The following is a 24,764-nucleotide window of genomic DNA, read 5'->3' as shown; positions in this document are numbered from 1 at the left end:
GGCTGTAGTTGGCCCAGTTCATACATTGCTGGGCCCTAAGTGTTAGAGTCTAGGGGGTCACTAGTGAGCTCACAGTTCATTGGCAATCAGAATGGACAAACCAAGTTTATGAACCAACATCTCCATGTGAGGGCTGTATACATGTACCCCATCATTCTTAAGACTGTGAGTGCTTGAAAAAGGAAACTCTCAATTTTGCAAATAGAAAACAATGTACAGTCTTCACATACAGTTTACATGATTCACACGAGGGATGGCAAAAGTATGACCTGAGCCCTTGCATTGTTTTATTTTGGGCTCTCATGTGGCAACACACAACTGTCCCCTTGCCTGCTATTGCCTCTTGTGAGACATCATTCTCAGTAATGGTATAAAGTTATTTGGTGGGCCATGCCTCCTACCTTCCATTGGCTCTAATGGACATAGTTGGCAGTAGCAACATGAATGAAGGGCCAGAACCAGTCTCTGAGAGAGAAGACTAGGTGGATCTAGCACACAGTGCCTGAACTTCCTGCTACTTGCTGGAGGCTTCCCACAATTCCTAGACTTTCATGCACTCCCAGGAAAGAGTTAGACTCCTGGCTCCTTTCAGCCACAGACCTGACGAAGCAACACTTAGAGTGTCAGGGAAAAGGAAACAATCAACTACACCCCACCAAAGTTCACCTAGGCTTTGGGTTACCGCAAGGTTGTCATTCTGATGTGAAGTGCCATCAGTGTAACCCATCTCACAACTCCATGTAGGTGGCCACTTATGCATCAAAACCAGATTGCATAAAATCTGCATGTGCAAATTTTGAATAGATGCAAATGTAGAAATAATTACTGTAATGTAAATAGAAATACTGTACATCTCACCATGCTGGGGAAGGTGCCTGTGTGTCTGCTCAGTCCAGGTGCTAGCTGTTGATGGTCCCTTCAAGGCCCCTGCTAACTTCAAGGCCCCTTGTACTCCTTTCTTAGATCACTTTATCTTTAAACAGGACTTTGACTGGGAAACCTTTCAAGCAGAGGACTTATTCAAACAGAGGGCTGTCCTCTGCAGATTAGGACACATGTCCTCCCTCCCTCTATGACATGTCATCTGAAGATCTTTCCCAGAACGTCAGGATCCTACAATTCTAAAAGAAGCAAGAGATGCTGTTCAGAAGGTCTGGCACACTCCTCTGTACCTGGCTGTTTCATTACACTTTGCTATTAACATAGATAATGAAAGGCAGCATTTTTCCTCAGCCAAGAACTGCCCATTGGGCATTACCCTTACGATACACATAATTACCCTTGCTATATCCATAATTCAGTACCATCCCATCTAGAAACAATTATCATATACATATCATATAAGTACCGGGTGTAATGGGGGCAAGGCTGCTGCCACTACAGCTAAATGTAAACATTCTGTTAAATATTATTCACATTCCTCCGAGTGTGGAATGACTACACATGCATGCTGGGTAAACAGCAAAGTCTCTGCAGTATTACTGCCTTGGTCATAATCAGAAGCTGAGTTGATGAGCTCCTGCCAACAATGGAAGGCTTGCTGGGCCTGTGGATTTCATATATTTATTCGCAATCATTTCTGATATCTTGCTGGCAAGTGGTAGGAATCTCAACTATTCCACAGTAGTATAAAGTAGTTTGTGAGGTGAGTGATCAGTTGAAATGTTAATGAGAGAAATCCTTTCATTATTCTGCTGCCGTGTTTACCATCCATTTGATCAACTCATCGGAGCTAATTGAAATGTTATAACCCACATGAAGACTGCTGAAAAATTATTTGTGGCAGCATCACACAAGGGGACTATAATGTTGGAGAGCAGACCTACAGGAGGACTAAGCAGAGAGGGGCTAGATGCAAGAGTGTGTGGGGCTTTTTGCTTGCATCAGTTTGCTTCCCCTGTGAGGCAGCTGCTTGTAGGTAAATGTGTGTTTGGGCTGATTTGCAGGGTGGGATATTGTTTGATTGCTGGCTGAGTGCAGACAACTGGGGTGAGGATGTGGTTCAGAGCCTGCCTTGCTATAAAAACAGGTTTTACTGTGGGCGGTGGGGTCAGGGCAGAGGAGTTGTCCCCGGGGGGGGGTGACACCAAAAGGGATTGCCCCATTGGGTTGTCACTTTGGGGAGGTAGCAGGGCAGGAGCATCTCCTCGGTCAGTCAGAATACAGAATTATAGGTGAGGCACTGTGGGTGAGAAGCCTGTGACCCTCACCTAGGATGAGAGCCTGGGGAGGAGAAGATTGGTTTGGTGGTGTTTCCCCTGAGTGCGAGACATGGGGAGAAGTGTTGAAGTGGTACCATTACTGTATTTTCTGCCTGACAAAGTGGAATGCCACTACTACTAGGTCTTAGTTTGTTATATGTGGTCCTAATCGCCAAGGTGTATATTGTATCAGTTGATGGTGCTGGGATGTGTCTGGGTAGGCAGGTAGCAGAGAGCTGGAAATTTCAGTGGTGGTGGGCAGGAGAAGGTATAGTTGGAATGGAGGGGCTGACCATCATGTGGGGTGGAGACCTATATGTTTTGCTCATGTGCCCGGCTTCCAGTCCTCTCACTCCTCCAGAAGTTACTGGTAGCTTATCCGCCTAGTCCTCTGGTCTGGTGGTTCTGTTATGGAATGCCAGGTCAGTCCATAATAAGACCCTACTCACCCATGACTTGATCATGGATGAAGAGGCTAACTTGGCATGCATCACCAAGACTTGGATGGGTGAGCTGGGTGGGCCTGATCTAAGTCACCTGCACCCATCTGGGTACTTGGAATAGCACCAGGCTAGATTAGGGAGTTGAGGGAGCGGATGTTGCTATTGTCCATAGAAACACCATCTCCTTCACCAGAAAATCTCTTGAACTTAAGATGAGAGATAGACTGGGGATGCTGCTGGTCTACCAATCACCTTGTTGCCCAGCATTACTGAGCTGGCTGAAGTGGTCTTTGTTATCGTGTTGAAGAACCCCAGGACAATAGCTCTGGGTGACTTCAACATCCATGTGGAGGCTGTTGTTAGGCCAGCAAGGGACTTCATGCCCTCTATGACAACCATAGGGTGTTAAAAGGTCATAGGCCCAATGCATCAGGTAGGGCATACCCTTTGTGTAGTCTTTAACCCAAGTGATATGAAGGATGGAACAAGGGTTGGGGGCGTGCAATGCACTCCCCTGTATGGTCAGACCATTGCCTGGTGAAGTTTGGACTGGTAGTGGCACTTCACTACTCTAAAGGTGGTGGGCCCATTCAGAGGACCTGCCCTCAGAGACAGATGCTGGCAGCTACATGTCCAAACACGTGCTCTCTTAACCTCTGTTCCTCCTGGAGTTGACTGGTTGGGTCCAGAGTGTGGTTAATGCTTTGTTGCATGAGAAGGTGATCCCTGCAGCCTTGAAAGAGGAGGCTGTGAGGATACTCCTAAAGAAACTGGCCCTGGACCTCTTGGGCTGGAATACCTATCGACCAGTTGCAAATACCACCTCCTTGGGGAAGGTAGTGGAGAGAGTATCCCTTCTGGATGGAAAACTAGTGTAGTGATCCCTATATTCAAAAAAGGTGATCCTGCATGCCCGTCCAATTATAGACCCATTAGCCTCTTGGACGTAGCGGCAAAGCTCTATGGGAGATACCTCTTAAGGAAACTTCTTGACTGGGATAAGGAACATTCCGTTATATCGGATGTCCAGGCAGGTTTTAGGGATGGGGCTTCCACAATTGACCAGTTGTTCATTTTACACCATTTCATAATGAAAGTAAAAAAGAAATCTTTACCATCCCTCTTCCTAGCGTTTATTGATTTTGCGGCGGCATTCGATTCAATCGATCGCCCCCTTCTTTGGAGGAAACTAGAAAAGGCTGGAATTGACAAAAGACTGCTATGGCTCCTCCAAATTTTACATCACGATACTGTAATAAGAATACGCCTTGGTTTCAATGGGGTTTTATCTCAAAAAATCCCAATGAGAAAAGGCGTTAAACAGAGTTGCATACTGGCTCCCTTTTTATTTAATTTTTTTATCAATGACATTGTTCAGACCATGGCTTCACCCACTTTCTTTCCTCCTTCGATTAAAGATAGAAAGATTCCGGTTCTATTATATGCGGATGACTTGCTTATGCTTTCACAGAATAGGATTGGTCTTAAAAGAATGCTTTTACATCTCCAAGAATATTGTGATTTGCAATTTCTCCAAATCAATTATACAAAATCTAAAATAATGATATGTGGAAAGCATAGTAAAGCCAAATTCTCTTGGCTTTTGAACGGCCACCTTATCAAACAGGTCCATACCTTTAAATACCTGGGAATATATATTAACAACAAATTGTCCTGGTCCCATCATCTGGCTCATATTAAACTTCAAGCTTCTAGAGCCCTGGGCCTATTGAAGAAACTCTTTTTCTCTAAAGGTGGCCAATTATTGAAACCCATGTCCCAACTTTATATATCAAAAATACTCCCGTCAATTTTGTACGGGACTGAGATTTGGGGTCCCTCCTTGCATTCAGCTCTTGAGCCAATCCAAAACTCTTTCTTCAAGCAAATCTTGGGTTTACCTATAGGCACCCCAGAGGCCTTTTTGAGATCAGAACTCAATTCTCCCTCTTTAATGGCTAGGATCGATTTAGCATATCTACGTTTCTGGAAGAAACTCTCTGTTAACGATCCTCCTTCTCTGTCCAAATTATGTTGGGTAGATCAGTTGGATAATGGGGGCTGGGCACAAAATTTTTTCGCCCTAGGTCTCCAGTATCTCCTAACCCCCACCATGATCGCCAATTCTAACCCGAAACCATTGCGTAATCAGATCTATGAACAGGTGGCTAAACAAGATAGTCTAAGGATTACTTATTCTCGTTTCTCTCACTGGTACCCTCATATTAAATCTATTAATGCATGGCCCATTTATTTGAATATTCTGACTAGGGCCCCCCTTCGAAGAGCCTACACCGAATTGCGCTTTCAAACGATGCCTACAGCGTTCTTACAAGGTAGATATTTGGGCACCCCTTATACTGAAAGATTATGTATAGCAGGGTGTTTGGTGCCGGACGATCTGTTACATTATATGTTAGACTGCCCAATGTTTTCTATTCCAAGAGAAAAATTTCTTGTTCCGCTATTTCAGACAAATAATGCTCTAAACAGCCTTCAGAAAGTCATCTTTTTATTATCAGATGTACAGCCAAAAGTAATAATTTCTACTGCTAACTTCGCCTTGGCAGCAAAGAAGCTTAGAGTCAGTTACGTTAAGAATAATTGTTGTAAATAAATACTTAAACTTGATGTATTTTAACTAATCATTTTAATCTTGTACTATGTATATCTGTCAATATTGCTCTTGTAACAGCCTTTGGCTATATACAGAAATAAATCAATGAAAAATGAATGAGAGTAGTGGTGGGGCAGCTGCAAGCATTCTTGGATGACATGGATTATTTAGATCTGTTCCAATCTGGGTTCTGGCCTGGATTTGGTTACCCTGATGAATTACCTTTACCGAGGGCAGGACAGGGGGAATGTGACCTTGCTGCTGTTTCGTGATCTCTCTGCAACTTTTGAAACCATTGACCACGGTATCCTCAAGGGCTGGTTCTATGGAATGGGAATTGGGGCACTGTGCTACGGTGGTTCCAGTCTTCCCTACAGGACCAAATCCAGAGAGTAGCACTGAGTGATTCTCTTTTGGCCCCCCTGGTAGCTGTGCAGTGGAGTGCCGCATTATTATTATTATTATTATTATTATTATTATTATTATTATTATTTATTAGATTTGTTAGACGCCCATCTGGCAGAGATTAGTCTGCCACTCTGGGCGACGTACAACAAAAACACAAATACAATCCATATAAAACCAGAGACAGAAAACATTAAAAGATTAAAAAGTTAAAAACCCCTAGAATTGCACTCTGACAGCTTAACCCCCCTCCCATGCCTGGTTAAAGAGGATACCATCTTATCCCCAATGCTATTTCATATCTATATGAAGCCACTGGGAGTGGCCATTAGGAATTTTTGGGAAAAGTGTCATCAGTATGCAATGGTAAACAATGGTAGCCATGCTGGTCAATAAGAAAATCCACAGTTGGGCAATGCCTTTATGAGGACCAACTAAAATGTCACAAAATTGTGTCAAACTTTCGAGTTCTCCAGAATTCTTCCATCAGGCAAGATGTCAGACAAAGTTGGTGGGAGACTGGGATTTTCTTTTCATTTTAAAAAAAATATTTTATTGAGCTATTCATATCCTGCCCTTCTGGAGCAAAAGCACCACTCAGGGCATCTTGCAGCATTCAAAATTACAAATTCATAAAAAGGCAGTTCTTAAGTTATCCTGGACCTAAGCCATTTATTTATTTTATTTCTTCAAGTATTTCTAAACCACTTTTCACTATTATTATTATTATTATTATTATTATTATTATTATTATTATTATTATTATTATTATTATTATTATTATTATTATTATTATTATTATTATTATTATTAATAATAATAATAATAATAATAATAATAATAATCCAACATTGTTTAACAATACAATACAAATGATAAAATTTAAATATTTGAAATAGAAACAATAAAGTACAATAAAACATCGTATAATATGAAAACATCAAAATCCGCAGAATTAAAATGTAAAAATCCATAGATCAGGGCAGCAAACCTGATCCACCATAAGTCTGGGCAAATAAAAAATTATTTAGGTGGTAATGGAAGTTCAATAAGAATGTTGCTGTCCCTGTCACTAGGATAAGGAATTACAAAACGAGGACACCACCACCAAGAAGGTCCTATCTTGCATCCCCACACAGTGAGCAACATTTGCCGGGACAACAAGCAGACTTTCTTCTTCTGATCTCAAGGCCCCAGGCAAGTTGGTACTGCAAGATGTTTTGTCAGATATCTATGTCCCAAGTCATTCAGGCCTTGATATGTCAACACAGGCACCTTACACTGGAATTGGTAACAGTCTTCGAAGGTAATCACCAACACTCTGACTTGTGCCTTGAAGCAGATTGATAACCTGTACAGCAATTGCAGGATGATGTAACATGGGCAGTGACCCTACCAACATTTTTGAAGTTGCATGCTCGCCTAGCTGAAGCTTCTGGAGACTTTTCAAAGGTAGTCCCATGAAGAATGCATTCCAATGTCCAATGTATCACCTGGATGTATCTAAGGCGTGTGTTACAATGGGCTGGACTGACTTCATCAGGAATTAGGGTTGCCAGGTCTCCAGTTTTTGCCCAGAGACTCTGGTTTTTGGGGGTCCTCTCTGGGTCTCTGGGTGAGTCACCTTAATCTCTGGACTCTTAGCTTTCATTTTGTTAAAAAATAAGTTTCTAGGTGGTCTGGTTCAAAAGATATAAACCAACATGTCAGCTGCCCTTCCACAACTTCTGTTAGTACCGGCTGCTATAATCCCTACCCTTTCAGGTTTTTAGACTATAAGTGAAGTTAGGGTTGTCATTGACAAGATTTGTTGACCCCAGGCAATAGCTAAACCAGAGCTTGGAAAAGTTACTTTTCTGAACTACAACTCCCATCAGCCCAATCCAGTGGCCATGCTGGCTGGGGCTGATGGGAGTTGTAGTTCAAAAAAGTAACTTCTCCAGGCTCTGATAAACCCACAGTTTTCCTGCTTATCTCATATCAGGGATTCAGTAAATATATAGCTTTCAGTAGCATAAAGAGTACTTTCTCTGTACAGGATTGGGACTTGCTTCTGAGTAAACATGCATAGGATTGCACTACAACAGAAGATCATAGCAGGATCTTGGTAGGCATAAAAGTGTACTCGCAGGGGTTTTTTTATTACTTGCAAAAATGGCATATTGTACATTTTATCTTCCAATTAATTTTTGAACAGAAGTTTTAAAAAGTGTACATGCTGCAGTGTTATACTTTTCTAGTTAAGGAGTCAAACGAGTTTAAATTTTACTGGACAGTTGAAGAAGGCAGTTTATTTTATTATCTTATTCATAACCTGATTTGAAAACCTTCCCAGTATGAAGCTTTTCTGGGAGTAAAGCTACAATGCTAATTCCACATAAGTAGGATCCTCCGTGGCGCAGAGTGGTAAGTGGCGGTAATGCAGCCGAAGCTCTGCTCACAGCCGGAGTTCGATTCCAACGGAAGGAGGAAGTCAAATCTCCGGTAAAAGGGGTCCACTCAGCCTTCCATCCATCCGTGGTCAGTAAAATGAGTACCCGGCATATGCTGGGGGGTAAAGAAAAGCCAGGGAAGGAACTGGCAAACCCACCCCATATATACGGTCTGCCTAGTAAATGTCGCAAGACGTCACCCTAAGAGTCGGAAACGACTCGCACTATAAGTGCGGGGACACCTTTACCTTTACCTTTAGGAGCTAACCCCATTGAATTCAGTAGGACTTACTTTTGAGTCGACATAGGATTGTGCTGAAAATCAGTGGGATTTTTGAGTGAACATAGAAAAGGATTGTGTTGTAAATTTCTCCCCCTCAGATCCCTTTTTTTAAGAAGTTAGGCAGAGCTTACTTAGGTGTCACTGCTTTTATTTGGCAGGAAACTAATACTTTTTAAAAAATATGTTCTGCAATGGCCAACTGGTTTTGACAATAAACTATTACATGAGGTGTATGCATTTCTACATCTCCAGTGTGTGTGTATATGGAATATTTCCAATAATCCTGCGAGATAGGGTTAGAAACCAAGGCAGCTTACAACAAGAAATAAAGCCAATTAAAATCCAATAACCATAAAACAAGTATAAAACAGTTGCAAAACAGATTAAAGTGGCGTGATTCTGAATTTTGGATTGGGTGAGTGAAGTTGCAGTCCTGAGCATGCTTCCCTGTCTGAATACATTGGGACTTCCTTCTCAGTAAACATGCATAGGATTGCACTATAAATATCTTTACAGGTTGTGTAAATAATAAATATCTTTGACATTCATGATTATATAAATATTTCTTTATACTATGTCTTGATATATATCTGATTTCACACTATGGCTGTAAATTATTATTTACAGAGTATTATTTCCTCTACATTTTAAGTGTGCCCTTCTTCCTTGGGGTGGCAATCGTCCCCCTCTGCTTTTTCACCCTGAGGGGCAGATTAGGCTGAGAGATGGTGAGTAGCCCATGGTCACCAAGTAAACTTTGTAGCTTATTTCCATTTAAAATTTAATTAAAATTATTTATATGCAGGTAAGGTTCATGAAGTAATGCAGATCCGCATAATACATTTAAAGCACATCCAACTTGCATTTAAAGCGCACGACTTCCCCCAAAGAATCCTGGGAATTGTAGTTTCCCCCTCACTGTTATAGTTCCCACCACCCTTAACAACTATAGTTCCCATGATTCTGTAGTGGGATTCATGTGCTTCAAATGTATGTTGAATGTGCTTTAAATGCATGGTGTGGATCTGCCCTAGGTATGCATTCATTCGTGCATTCTAATGTGCATTCATTAGTGAACTGAAAAGAACAATTTTAAAAGATACTTTTTTAAAACAGGGAAAGGGCTGTAACTCAGTGGTAGGGCACGTGCTTTCCATGCAAAGGTGCAAAATTCAATTTCTAGAAGAGACTATTGCCTGGAATCCTGAGCAGCCAATGCTAGTCCAGGTCATCAGTACTGAGCTAGATGGTATCAAATGGCCTGACTCAGCATAAGGCAGATTCCTTTGTGCCTAAAAGAAGAAAGAGACCCAAGGGCCACAGAGACCCCAAAATTTATTTATATATTTTATTTACAACATTTATATACTGCTTTATTATAAAAAACCTCAAAGCAGTTTATAGTAGGAATTAAAACAATAAAATTATTGGCAAAATCAGTGAAAGACAGGTATTTTAAAATATTCAAAATAATAAAACCAACAATGAGCTAAAAACAGATAAAAAACATAATAGCTTCTACATACCTGGGTAGGCTTGCCTAAGGAAAAACGTTTTTAGTAGGTGCCAAAATGAGTACAATGAAGGCATCTGCCTAATGTCAATAGGCAGGGAGTTCCAAAGCGTAGGTGCTGCCACACTAACGGATCAGTTTCTTACAAGAGCAGAACAAGTACTATGTGGCACCCGTAACACGGAAAGCACATTTGGAACTTGGCCTGGTAGCAAATCGACAATCAGTGCAGATTTCAGAGCAGAATTATTATTGTGCTGACAGGGTCTCCCTCATGTCAGCAGTCGTGCTGTAGCATTCTGCAGTAACTGCAGCCCCCTGGTCAGGTTGTGCTGCATGGGGATTTCTGTGACTGGCTGCCAGGATTCTTTTAGTTTTGTTTTTTGGTTAGGAATCCTGACTGGTTGTGGGATGCTGAGTTTTCTGCCTTACTCATAGGAATCTTGTTGTGGTTGGTATGGTATTGCATTTAAGAAATCATCACTGTCTTTTCTTTTTCTTTTTCTGTTTGCATCTTATTTACCTTTATCCTCACTCCCTGTCATCCATAGAAGCAGCAACAGTGGTTCCATGCACTCCGCTCAACCTTCTTAAACCCACTGATGATGCACCCTGTTGTTTGTTTCTTGTCCAATAGTGGTAAAAGAGAATTTATGGCTGCAATTGTTGTTGTTTCTAAGCTATTGCCTATAAAGGTAGACCAAATCATTTGTGTGCTTTTTCTCTGTCAATAATATTCACTGGAATTGGGTTGGCTGATAAAGTGAGTTTATAGCAGCCCACAGGGGAGACAGAAAAGGGTAGAGAATCTTCTTACTTATCACTCAGACCTCTTTCTGAAGTTAAGGGTCAAATGTGTAAAGAAATTTGGATGTTAAAAGGAAGGGGCAGGGCATTCCAGGCAGGGGGTTGCCAGCCCTACTTGGATATGGATATATTTGCAGAGGATCCCTAGTCAAGCTTTACCAACAACACAATCAAAACCATATCTACTGAGAAGTAAGTCCTATTGAATTCTATGGGGCTTAGTCCCTTAGTAAGTGTGTTTAGAATTGCAGCTCTTAGGGGGCATCCATCTTTACTCCCGTGTACTCCCATCTTAACATCTGCACAACACTAGGCTCCTTTCTTCCTACAATGGCCTTCTGGTGACTGGCCTGGCCTGAGAGCACGTAAACCCTTTTTGCAAGAAGCGAGTTGGCTATATTAAATGTTCTCTACCCAGGCTCTATCTTTTAACTAAGATTTCTGTCTTAATTTCCAATCAGAGAAATGTTTTTGTGTGAATTTTATGCGCCAAGCAACTGTGGTTGATGCTTAATGTATCATGCTTAATGACACCACTCGGGCCCGCCCCATGACATCACTCAGACCCACCCCATGATGTCACTCAGACCCACCCTATGACATCACTCAGGCATGCCACATGACATCACTTGGGCATGCCCCCAAAATCTCAGGGTTTGGGATGCTTCTGATCTGGCAACCCTATTTGATATAGATATCATTCCAGAGGATCCCTAGTCAAGCCTTACCAGCAGCACAATCCTAAAAAATATCTACTCAGAAGTAAGTCCTGTTGAGTTCTATGAGGCTTAGTCTCTTAGTAAGTGTGTTTAGAATTGCAACCTTAAGGGGCATCCATGTTTACTCCTGAGTGCTCCCATCTAACATCACCACACTAGCCTTTCTTCCTACAATGGCCTTCTGGTGACAGGCCTGGCCTGACGGCACTTAAACCCCCAGAAGCAAGTAGACTAGATTATTATTATTATTATTATTATTATTATTATTATTAAATTTTATTTATACCCCGCCTTTCGGCCAAAGGCCCTCAAAGCGGCTTACAAAGAAAAATAAACACAGATATAAAAATACAATAAAAGCAATACAATTTACAAACATTAATTTAAATAACAAATAACATTATAATAACAAATAAAATTAAATAACAAATAACATTACTTTCTAATAAATACTGCACTTTATGTAGTAAACTAGCACAGTAGGGCTAAGCTAAACCTTTCTCTCTACTGCACTAGTTTTTTTTAACACACAATTTTACTGCAGTTTGAAGTAGTGTTGCCTCTAAACTCCACCAATTTTCTCTGCCAGCTTTATAACTACAATAACAGTCTCAAGTTCCTGAAGGCTAGCACTTTCTTTATCAACCATGCTATTCCTATGCTGCCCCCCAGTCCCATATCTCACTGCTCCCCCTTTCCATGTGTTTCTTCCTCTTCATTCTAGGTGTTTGGGGTTGGACTAATTTTGGTGGTGTGATGGGCAGCTTCTTGTATGACTTCATCCTCTTCCCCCGGATGTGCAGTGTCAGAGTGCTTGTCTGTCCTCAAAGGTGACTGGCCAGCTGAAACCAGTGCACCCCTAGAGCCTCCTGGGGAATCTGTCAAGCTTACTGAAGGACAGGTAAGTTGCTGAGATGACATTCCGAGGCTGAATGTGATTCCCATTAGATTAAATGTTCCTTACCCAGGCTGTCTAAGCAGATGAGAAGGAATGATTCCATCACTTCTGCTGGACCTGCAAACGCCCTCATTTAGCCAAGATTTCTATCTTAGTTTCCAATTGGAGAATTTTTTGTTTGTTTGAGTGGTATGCTCCAAGCAACTGTGGTTGATGCTTAATGTATCATGTTAATGACATCACTAGGGCCTGCCCCTATGACATCACTAGGTCACTTCCCATGACATCACTAGGGCCCACCCCTGAAATCTCAGGGTTTGGAATGCTTCTGACCTGGCAACCCTATCAGGAATGGGCTCTGGTGTATCAGCCTCAGCTAGTCAAAGGCACTTCTGAGTGTAGCTGCCACCTGGTCATCAAGATGTAAAGCCAATTCCAGGAACTGCAAACCTGTTTCTCCAAGTGCTACCCCATCCAAAACAGCCCAAATCCCTATTCCTACAGTTTGTCAGATCATTCTTTTTGTTGTTGTTTCTCCCTCCTCTGTGCAGAAACATAATCTGCACACATTGTTTACAATCTCTCTCACTTGCTCTCGTAACTTTTCTTTCACTCTTGATTATTTGCAACTCATCCAGTAGGCTTTTTAGATCTCCAATAATTTGGATGGTTTGTAAAATTATATTCATAGTCAGGTAAAACTCAATGTTTTATCACAAAATCTAGTGACCCTTGATACCTTCAGGTTTATATTCTTCAGATGTACAATTGTATGATTGCATGAATGGATGATTTCATTTTGGGTTTTTTTGTGAGGGGAGGAGGAGAGAATGTTTTTTTGGACAAATGCCCCCCCCACTATCTCACAAAGAGTAAAAATGGAGGGGGGAGGGTGTCCAGGAATTGCCATGGATAGAGGGTTTTGTCTGGCTTTAGAGAGCCAGGGAAAAGTCTACTTAGCTAATGGGGCACACTGAGTCACAGTTTAATATATATTAAAAAGTCACTATATGATCATGTACATACTTTTATGATTTAGAAAGTACAGGCACAGCAGCCTTAAATTCCTGAGATTAACCTGCTCCAAATAACTGAGCAATTTCAAGGAAACAGATATTTATCTCACCCACCCCTTTACTTCCTTTTCATTACAGTAAAAATTGAGGTCATGCATTCAGCACACCTCCCTCAGATTCTTCCAGTGTATTTCAACGAATATATTTTAAAGAAGTTTTATGTTCTCTGCACTCACATTCAAACATTTTTATAGAAACTAGACCTTTTATGCAGAAGCAAGGGTCTGATTTTGACTAAAACTTCATTAAGTGATAAAACTCTCGACTTTTCTTCCTCCTGTAGAGGAAGATAAAATGTATGAACTTAAGATAGTATGGGCTCCACTGTCACCCCCACTGTCACCCCCAAACAAATTAACAGCACAGTAGGTGAAAAAGGTCAGTGGTGGTAACAAAAAAATCCAAACAAAAATAATAAAATAAGACATTATTTGCACTCGATCCAGTGAAGGTTAGGCAGAATGAAATTCTGTTGCAATCAATGGGATGTAAACATTTGATTCTGTACTATAGTTCCATCATTTTCAGAGGGACTGAGATAGGTCAACCAAGACCTCAATTCATAACTTATTTCCATTGCAGTCAAACATTGTGACAAACATAAGCTTTCAAGAGTGGATGATGGGTTCCGTTCAGACCATTGCCACCAGCAAGTGCTATAGCCTTGCCGTTGGCAATGGAGCAAGTATTTGCCAACCTGGACTCCTACTGGGAGAAAGGGCAGGATATATATAAATAAATAAATAAATAATATTTCTACAAAAGCTGTCACCGTCCTACTCCTTTTGAAAGAGAGAGAAATAGCTGGGTTATGAATTATTCTTTGCTAGCAGCTGATGTTCCAGGCAGTGTGAACTTTCCTTAGCCAATTTGCTAAAGAACGTAGAGAAAGAGATGTACTGTCGCCCACACCATCAACCCCTAACTTTTGCTGGAAAAGTTATACCGCTTTGTCGCTATGCAAATTAAGGCAGATTTTGCAACTTCTCTGATCTAATTATGGTAGCTTAGCTACTGAGTTAGGTTCTTCAGAAATTTCATCTATTTCATAACAGAGAAATTAGGCTGCTTTTCCTAGTTTAAAAACATGTTTCCCCACCAAAGGTCTTACATTTACAGGTAATTTATAAAAAGCAGGAATGTGATAGAGAGGTGTTTACCTTTTAACTGGTGAGATGATAAAAAATAAGCAGTATATGGGTATATGAAAGCACCACTTATATTGCCACTGAGAAAAATACATAGCAAGAAAGTATTCTGGGTTGCAATCTAAGCAAATACAATAGGATATGTGAGGCATAACAGGTGTATTGAACTTCCTCTATTCCATTATTGCATCCTGTTTTCCTTATGGCCCTTTTAGCATTGTAACACTTTATCCTGGCATCACCTACTTTTCTCTGTCCATCTATTTAAAAAACAACAGCTCCCCTTTTCACTGACCTATTGTCTAACTCAGGGATAAAGAACCTGGGCCTTCCAGGGAAAGGGCCATAGCCTGGTGGTAGTGGAGCATCTGCTTTGCTTGCAAAAGTTCCCACATTCAATCTGCAGCATCTCCCATAGGACTAGGAGAGATCCCTGTTTGAAATCCTGAAGTGCTGATGCCAGTCAGTATAGACAATACTGAACTTTGACGGACCAATGGCCTTACTCAATATAACACAGCTTCTTTTGTTCCTATGATACTGTTGGACTATAACTTCCATCATGCCGGACCATTGTCCATGTTGGCTGAGGGTGATGGAAGCTGGATTTCAAGAACATTTGCAGAGCCACAGGGTTCCTGGGCAGTGTTCTAACTCATCTCAGATCTCTTCCATTTCCCACTCTTCCCTCATCCTACGTAAGTGATAAGCCTGATGGAAGTATATTTTATTTTGTTTTCCAGTTACCATCCAGTTTATGGGATACCATTCTAGAATAATACTAATGCTACTGCTGCTACTACTGCCACCACTGCCACTACTACTAACAACAACAACAGTTAAAATCATAATACACTGAGTGCTGATCTTGCACAACCCTTTTTGAAATAATGGGCACTGTGACCACATTACACCACTATTGCTTCAGCAGAATTTTGCTTCCAGGCCCAACTCAAGGTTCTGGTAATCACCTCTGAAGCCCTAAATGGTTTGGGATGAAGATATGGTTGAAAGTCTCCTGCATGAACCTAATCACACATTTCATTCATCGGGGGTGTGGGGGTGGGGGTGTGTTACATGTCCCGTTGCCCTGAAAAGTGCATAAGATGAGGTCAGAGACTGGACTTTCTGTAGCAGCACCTAGATTAGCAGTGGGGAACCTTTAGCTTGTGGGCCTAATTTTCCCCAAACCACACCCATCTGCCCAACGCTCTGCGTCATATGTGATAGCATATGTAGGGCAGCTAAAGACATGATTGGGATAGGCTGCACTATGCAGATGCCCTTCGCTATTGGTGATGGGGCTACTCTCAGCACCCATAAGCTAATGGGTACTGAGACTGCATCCTTTTGTAGGTTTGAATCCACTGCCTTGGAAAAGTTGGCTGTCTGCTTTGTTTTGGGCATCCAGATGACTGGTTAAGATTTCCTTGTCTGAGCATACTTTTTCTGGTGTTGATTCTGGTTTTGCTGTTGCATGGGGATGGTAAGGGCTTTTTCTACACAGCTGCTTTAGGATTTTGATCTACTGATTGTTTTACTGTTGCTTTTATATGACTCATAAGGTGCTTCTGTTTAGAGCAGAAGAAGTGGGACATAAATGGCCTCATAAACAAACTATTTGTGGGTGAACAGTGCATGGTGGTTCACGCTTGTGATTTCTAGATGACTTAGGCAGAGTTTATGGCTGATCTTTTGCATTCATTTGCATACTAAAAAGATTTTTTTTAAAAGCAAAACACTTAATGCTGCAATTTGAAACACATCAAGACAGTTTTAGACATTTAAATCATTTCTCTCTCCACATTTGGAGATAGCAGCAGCTATTGTTTAATGTAGCTCTTCTGCCCTCCTTTGACTTCTGTTCATTTATGCTGGTACTTGTTAGCTAATTAACAGTAAATTGGCAACAACAAACACCATATGACAAATTTGTTCTAACAGAAGGGAATGCAATGTAGCCTTGATGAAAAGGAACTGATAAGTATCATTATTTAGCTAATGCTAGAAAAATATTTGAGATATCTCAAAAACAGACTGCAGTTTTTTAAAAACATTAAAAGTAGTCTCAGGAGACTGAGACTACATATTTGGTTAAGAGCAGGAGAGGGGAGGATCACATAACCCTTTCCCCATGTGCTGTTTTAATTTAGAACATAAGAAGATCAGGCCATTTGCCCATCTAGTCCAGCATCCTGTTCTCACAGTGGAACAACCAGATACCTCTGGGAAGCACACAAGCAGAACCTGATCACAACAGCACTCTCCCTTTCTGCATTTTTTTGAACTGGTATTCAAAAACATACTGCTTCCGATAGTAGAGGTAGAACATAGTTATCATGGTTAGTAGCCACTGATGGCCTTAACCTCCATGAATTTGTCTAACCCTCTTTTAAAACCATCCAGTTGGTGACCTCTTATGACAGCGAATTCCATAGTTTAACTACGCATTGTGTGAAAAAGTACTTTCTTCTGTCTTTCCTGAATCTTCCAACATTTAGCTTCATGACTTCTAGTGTTAGGAGACAGGAATAAAAACTTTTCTCTATTCACTTTCTCTAAACTGAAAAGGACCAAATGCTCATAGGTGCGTTGCCCCATCCCCTCGATAATTTTGGTTGCCCTTTTCTGAATCTTTTCTAACTCTACAGTATCCTTTCTGAATTGAGGTGACCAGAACTGTACACAGTACTCCAAGTGCAGTAGCAATATAGATTTATACAATGGCATTATGATATCGGCAGCTTTATTTCCAATTCCTTTCCTAATGAACCCTAGCATGGAACTTGACTTTTTCATAGCTGCCGCACACATGGTCAGCATCTTCATTGAGCTATCCACTATCACTCCAGAGTCTCATTCCTGGTCAGTCATTACCAGTTCAGATCCCATGAGTGCATACGTAAAATTAGAATATTTTGCCCTAATGTGCATTGCTTTACATTTGTTTACATTGAACTGCTTTTGCATTTTACTTCCATTCACTCAGTTTGGAAAAATCCTTTTATAGCTCTTTACAATCCCTTTTTGTTGTAACCATCCTGAACAATTTAAAATATTAGCAAACTTGGCTGCCTCACTGCTCACCCAAAACCATAGATCATTTATGAACAAGTTAAAAAGCACAAGTCACAATACTGATTCTTAGGGGATACCATTTTTAATTCTTGTCACCAAGCTGCGTTTTAGCTATTGAAAGATATGAGTACATGTATTATTTCTCACACAGGTGGGAAACCATTTGAGGGTGGGATTTGAGTGGGAAACAGCCAGAGGCGAAATGATCAAGCAACCCTCCTTGTTGGGCCTCAGCTCCTCCGTGGGGGCCAGGAAGGCGGAAGGCATGAGTTTCAGGGCCCCCAGCTGTCAGAAGGAGTGGCAGAGCCAGGAGTTTCCAGTCCTCAGGCATGGAGGAGGACCCGAGGGACAAGTTACATATTTTAGTTAGCAGATCAGCAATCTCATATTTGAGTTCTTTCAGAACTCTTGGGTGGATGCCATCTGGGCCTGGTGATTTGACACCTTTGACTCCCTTATCATCCAAGGGTCCAATCACCTCCCTAGATGGTCTCCTGCTTTGAATGTATTTATAGAATTTTTTGTTGTTGGTTTTTATGTTCTTAGCAATGTGCTCCTCAAATTCTTTTTTAGCATCCCTTATTGTCTTCTTGCATTTCTTTTGCCAGAGTTTGTGTTCTTTTTTATTTTCTTCATTCGGACAAGACTTCCATTTTCTGAAGGAAGACTTCTTGCCTCTAAGAACTTCCTTGACTTTGCTCGTTAACCATGCTGGCATCTTCTTGGCCCTGGCGGTACCTTTTCTGATCTGCGGTATGCACTCCAGTTGAGCTTCTAATATAGTGTTTTTAAACAACTTCCAAGCATTTTCGAGTGATGTGACCCTCTGGACTTTGTTTTTCAGCTTTCTTTTTACCAATCCCCTCATTTTTGTGAAGTTTCCTCTTTTGAAGTCAAATGTGACCGTGTTGGATTTTCTTGGCAATTGGCCAGTTACATGTATGTTTAATTTAATAGCACTGTGGTCACTGCTCCCAATCGGTTCAACACTTACATCTCGCACCAGGTCCCGGTCCCCACATGATTCTGTGGAGGAGTCCGCCTCTTTTGGGGTTTGCCTTCTTTCACGTATAGAGCGACTCCGCCACCAATACGTCCTTCCCTGTCCTTCCGATATAGTTTATATCCAGGGATAACCGTATCCCACTGGTTTTCTCCATTCCACCAGGTCTCCGTTATGCTCACTATATCAATGCTCTTCTCTAAGACTAAGCACTCCAGTTCTCCCATCTTGGTTCGGAGGCTCCTAGCATTAGCGTACAGGCACTTGTAAGCAGTGTCTCTCTTCAAGTGTCTTTGGCACTTGTGGTTTGGCCTGTGGTAATTTTGCTCTTCTGAATTGATATCCTGTGCCCCTGCTCTCACAATGCCTACTTCTAGGCCTACCACTTTTAAAATTTCATCATTTCTTTGGTCTTTATCCCAGGGGGAAAGTTTATTCCGAAAGGACCTTCCTCAGCTCCTGTCGGGTTTCCCCCCTCAGTCAGTTTAAAAGCTGCTCCGCCACCTTTTTAATTTTAAGTGCCAGCAGTCTGGTTTCATTCTGGTTCAAGTGGAGCCCGTCCCTTTTGTACAGGCCCGGCTTGTCCCAAAATGTTCCCCAGTGCCTAACAAATCCAAACCCTTCCACCTGACACCATCGTCTCATCCACGCATTGAGACTGCAAAGCTGTGCCTGTCTGGCTGGTCCTCCGCATGGAACCGGTAGCATTTCAGAGAAAGCTACCTTGGAAGTCCTGGCTTTCAGCATCCTACCTAGCAACCTAAATTTTGCTTCCAGGACCTCACGGCTGCATTTCCCCATGTCGTTGGTGCCAACGTGCACCACGACCACTGACTCCTCCCCAGCACTGTGTACCAAACTATCTAAACGATGGGTGATGTCCGCAACCTTCGCATCAGGCAGGCAGAACACCTTGCAGTCTGCACGCCCATCACATACCCCACTGTCTATGTTCCTAATGATCGAATCGTCCACTACAAGGATCCCTCCACCCCCCGGAGAAATATCCTCGGCACGAGAGGATAGCTGCTCATCCCCCAAGGAATGGGTCCCTTCTAAGGGATCGTTTCCCTCTTCCTCAGCTGGATGCTCTCCTTCCCTGAGACAATTGTTCTTCATAATAGCAGAACAGCTATCATCCTTGGAGTGGGACACAGCTATAATGTCCCTGAAGGCCTCCTCCATACACCTCTCTGCCTCTCACAGCTTTTCCAGGTCAGCCACCTTGGCCTCAAGGAAATGAAGTCGTTCTTGGAGAGCCAGGACCTCATTGCACTGAGAGCACACCCACGACTTCTGTCCAACAGGCAGACAGTCGTACATGCTGCAGGCAGTGCAAAACACTGGAAAGCCCCCACACCCCTGCTGGCTTCTTACCTGCATAGTTTTGTTTAAGGTTTATTACGTCAATGGGTTGGAAACTGTGGGTTAGTAGAGGTCAGGGAACAGACGGGCAGAGTGGGGGGCCCTGGCCTCCTCGCCCTGCTGTCGAACTCGCTCTGCTGCTTAACTCGCCTTGACGCTTTGTCAGCTGGGGCCTTGACGCTTCATCAGCTGGGGCTCCCTCTAACTCATGGAGCAGTTTGATGATGATGCAGATAAATATAAAATTCAAGTTTTGATGAATAAATTTGAAGCTTATTGTGTGCCCAGAAGTAATGTTACTTATGAAAGGCACAGGTTCTTCACTAGAATACAGAGTGAAGGAGAAAGGATAGACCAATATGTGACTGAGTTGAAGCTTTTGGCTCAGACCTGTGAATTTGGGGAGCTGTGTGATTCTCTTATTAAGGATCGCATAGTGTGTGGCATTCAGACAGACAGATTGAGAGCCAAGTTACTGAGAGAGAGTGATTTAACCCTTGAGTGTGCAGTGAATATATGCAGGGCAGAAGAAGTGGCTGCAAAACAGATGAAAGATTTTGGGGCAACAGAAAAACAAATGGATGCCTTACAGGGCAAAAGTACCTTTGAAAAGCCAAAAGTAAGCCAACCTCAGAGCAAATTGAGCTTTGGCACTACTACCAGCCCCCAAGAAAAGGAAATGCCACAGAGGCCCGTAGAAGCAGCAAAGGCCTGCTACAAGTGTGGTATCAGTCATCATGACATAAATGCTTGTCCTGCAAATGGGAAGGAATGCGGAAGATGTGGCAAACTTAATCATTCTGCTAAAATGTGTAAAACTAGAGATAGAAAACTTCAGTGCAGACAAATGTTCTCAGTAGCAGGTACAGCTAAAATGCTCATGATTTCTTCATTGGCACATTGAATTCTACAGCTCTGGAAGATGAATGGTGTGTAGATCTTCTCATAAATGATCACAAGTATGTGACCTTTAAGATTGACACAGGAGCACAGGCTAATGCAATGTCTTTAAAAACATACAAAGCCTTGCAAGCTGAACCACTTCAGCATTCAAATACCAGATTAATAACCTACTCTGGAGAAAGACTACATGTGTCTGGTAAATGTAACCTGGATTGCAAATATAAAGATCAAAGAGCTGAGTTGGAATTTCACATAATAGACTTTGATGCACAAGCTGTACTTGGTCTCAGGGCTGTGACTAATTTAAATTTGGTCCAAAGAGTTAATTTAATGAAAAGAGCTCCAGTAGATCAATGGGAAGTTGCAGTTGGATACAAAGATGTATTTGAAGGTTTAGGTTGCTTACCAGAGAAATACGCCATCAAAATCAACCCACAGGTTCCACCTGTAATTCATGCACCTTGGAAGGTTCCAGTGGCACTAAGGGATAAAGTCCAAATGGAACTGACTTGTATGGAGCAATTAAAAGTCATAGTTAAGGTAGAAGAACCTACAAAGTGGGTGAATTCAATTGTGGTTGTAGACAAGCCTGGCCGGGACCAGATAAGAATATGTTTAGATCCAGGAGATATGAATTTTACGAGAACATTTTCAATTGCCTACTGTAGAAGAAATTACCAGTAAGCTAGCAGAAGCAGAATTGTTTATGGTTCTTGATGCCAGTAGTGGATTCTGGCAAATTCAGCTACATGATAACAGTTCCAAACTATGCACATTTAATACACCTTTTGGCAGGTACCGATTTACAAGAATGCCATTTGGTATCTCTTCAGCTCCTGAGGTCTATCAGAGGATGATCCAACAGACATTTGAGGGTATTGATGGGGTCACATGCTACATAGATGATATCCTGGTTTGGGGGAAGACCAAACAGGAACATGATGAGAGACTGAAGAGAATTCTGGACAGGTGCCGAGAGAGGAATCTGAAACTGAACAAAGTGAAATGCAAATTTGCCATGACTGAAATAAAATATCTAGGACACATCTTAACCAAAGAAAGACTAAAACCTGATTCATCTAAAATAGAGGCCATCACTGATATGCCCAGTCCAAGTAACAAAGCTGATCTTCAAAGATTTCTAGGAATGGTGACTTACCTAGCAAAGTTTATCCCAAATTTGTCAACAGTAACAACCCCTTTAAGACAGCTGTTGGCCCAAGATGTTGAATTTTGCTGGATGTCAGTTCATGAAACAGCATTCACACAGTTGAAAGAACTATTAACAAAAACTCATGTTTTGAAATATTTTAATGTGAAAGAACCTGTAACTCTGTCAGTGGACGCTAGTTCTACAGGCTTAGGTGCTGTACTGTTGCAAAGAGGTGCACCTGTTGCATATGCTTCTAAAGCAATGACTGCGGCCCAACAGAAATATGCTCAAATAGAAAAGGAAATGTTTACAATAGTGTTTGGATGCACAAGATTCCATCAATTTCTCTATGGCAAAAAAAGTGACTGTGGAAACAGACCACAAACCATTGGAGGCAATTTTCAGAAAACCTTTGCATAATGCACCTCCAAGAATCCAAAGATGGCAGTTAACACTGCAGAAATATCAATTACAAGTGCACTATAGACCAGGCAAAGAATTAATAATTGCGGATACCCTGTCCAGGGCATATCTTGAACAGGGTGAAGGAATAAGTTCTGAAGAAGCTGAGGTTGCTGTTAACCTCATGTTATCTTATTTACCAATCTCCGAATCAAAACTGAAAGAATTTCAGGTGGCTACTGAAAATGATAGCATTTTGCAAATCCTGAAAAATGCCATTTTGCAGGGGTGGCCAGATAGAAGAGTAGAAGTTCCAGAGTGTATACATGTTTATTGGAATTACAGAGAGGAATTAAGTGTTCATGATGGACTCATTTTTAAAAGTGACAGAATTGTAGTACCACAAGATTTCAGGAAAGAGATATTGAATATTGTAAATGAGAGTCATCTGGGTGTTGAATTATGTAAAAAGCAGGCACGAGAAGCTGTATATTGGCCAGGTATGTGTGCCCAAATTGAAGAATTGGTACTGTCATGTACCACATGTCACACCTTCAGAAATAAAAACCAAAAAGAACCAATGTTACCTCATGAAATTCCAAGAAGACCTTGGCAGAAGCTAGGAATGGACTTGTTTGAATTTGAAAGAAAGGACTATCTACTTTTGGTTGATTATTATTCAAAATATGTGGAAATATGTTTGCTTGAAGACACTACAAGTAGATCAGTAATTTTACACTGCAAATTTATATTTGCAAGTCATGGTATACCTGAAGAGGTTGTCAGTCATAATGGCCCTCAGTTTTGCTCTAGAGACTTTAAAATTTTAGTTGGCCAAAGATTGGGACTTTGTTCACACAACATCCAGTCCGCTATTTCCTCAATCAAATGGAATGGCAGAAAGAGCGATCCAAACAGTAAAGAGGATTCTTAAGAAATCTAGTCTGAATAACACAGATCCTTATCTTAGTTTATTGGATTACAGAAATACGCCAACAGTAGATACAGCCTCACCTGCACAACTTTTAATGAGGAGACATTTAAGAACCAGGTTGCCTACCTCAGCACTGTTGTTACTACCTCAGCAGGTAAAAGGTGACATACAGACACATCTGAAGAGAAGACAAGAAAAACAGAAGCTTTACTTTGACAAAGGTTCAAAGTCTTTACCACCTTTGCAGGGTGGTGATTCTGTTAATGTTTGGCAAAATGGAGTGTGGAAACCAGCGAGAGAGACTGGACAAAACATGACTCCAAGATCACATTCGGTTCAGACTGATGATTTAGCTGTCTACCGAAGGAACAGAAGAGATCTTCAAAGCACTCCAAGTTGTGAACCAAAAATGGATGAGACTACTGAGACTGCAACTGCACCTCCATCAGAGGTAGACCTATCAGAGTCTCAAGACAACAAAAGTGGAACAGTTGTAGCACAAAGTGCCAGTGATAAACCAGAGAAGATTTTGGACTCTGAGTTACCCGTTACTACATCAAGAGGCAGAGTGATCAGAAAACCAATTTGATATAGACAGTAGTTTCTATCTTTTTCTTTTTTTATAAAAGGGAGATGTAATGTGAGTAGGAACTCAAGTGAATTAGATATAGTTGATGGGGGAATCAGTTGGGAGAGGGACCGGTAGGAAAGCGAAAGCAGGGCTCTTCGTTATGCTGCAACAGACTGTTAAGTAAAGTTTGTTCCTTCTATTTAGTATTTGTGATTCATTTCTACTCTTGCAAATATTACACAGTTCAATATTAGACCAAATGGCTGGGAAATATTTAGTCTTAGTGCTCTCTCCCATCTTTCTTTACTTTTAAGGTTGACAGGTTTCATATTTAGTCATAGCTTATAAATCTCAGAGAATAGCCCCTTAGTTAGGGTTGCCATATTGCCCGGTTAGCCGGGTTTTACCCGGATTCTATGCATGCCACCCGGCGCCTGGCTAGCCCCTTAGGTGGCCCGGATTCTCAGCTTTAATTTTAAAAAAAAATTAAGTTTCTAGGTGGTCCGGTTCTCGAGATATACATAAAAACGTCAGCCGCCCCCGACTGTTAAATCTTTCTTTAAACAGTACTGTATACATTACTATAGCACTTCGTAGCTTTAACCCCGCCCATTCAGTATTGCAGCCAATCAGGGATTGTGTTTCAGTTTCATTCACCTGAGGCAGTGTCTAGAAAACAAAATGGTGGTTTCACCCCCTGTTTATCTGAAATCTCATAAATTGGGTAAGTATATACATTTCAGTTTCTTTTCCTCTTGTGTGCAGGAGTCAGATCCTGGGCAGTGTTTTCAAAACTTTCCCAATACTTGCTTT

General features: G+C 41.5%; 2 protein-coding genes across 14 annotated transcripts in view; one reads left to right on the top strand and one right to left on the bottom strand.

The window, feature by feature from the left end:
- The window catches only part of GABRG3 (gamma-aminobutyric acid type A receptor subunit gamma3), a 555,379-nt gene that overhangs the window by 79,881 nt on the left and 450,734 nt on the right, over positions 1-24,764 (bottom strand). The window lies entirely within an intron of this gene.
- The window catches only part of LOC133384957 (uncharacterized), a 50,983-nt gene continuing 27,705 nt past the window's right edge, over positions 1,487-24,764 (top strand). For 4 of the 8 annotated variants that reach the window (XR_009762737.1, XR_009762734.1, XR_009762733.1 and 1 more), the window contains exons 1-2: positions 1,487-1,645; positions 12,145-12,321. Coding sequence is in view for 1 of the 8 variants with exons in the window: in XM_061626954.1 (XP_061482938.1) it covers positions 15,105-15,240 (136 nt within the window). In the remaining 7 variants the exon portion in view is untranslated. Of the gene's footprint in view, positions 1,646-4,915; positions 4,981-6,742; positions 6,859-12,144; positions 12,322-14,553; positions 15,241-24,764 lie in introns of those variants that run through there. The other 4 variants (XR_009762732.1, XR_009762736.1, XM_061626955.1 and 1 more) reach the window with 4 other exon arrangements.

Source organism: Rhineura floridana, chromosome 5, assembly GCF_030035675.1.
Source record: "Rhineura floridana isolate rRhiFlo1 chromosome 5, rRhiFlo1.hap2, whole genome shotgun sequence".
NCBI classification, from domain to species: domain Eukaryota; kingdom Metazoa; phylum Chordata; class Lepidosauria; order Squamata; family Rhineuridae; genus Rhineura; species Rhineura floridana.
This window is presented reverse-complemented; position numbering and strand designations above follow the sequence as displayed.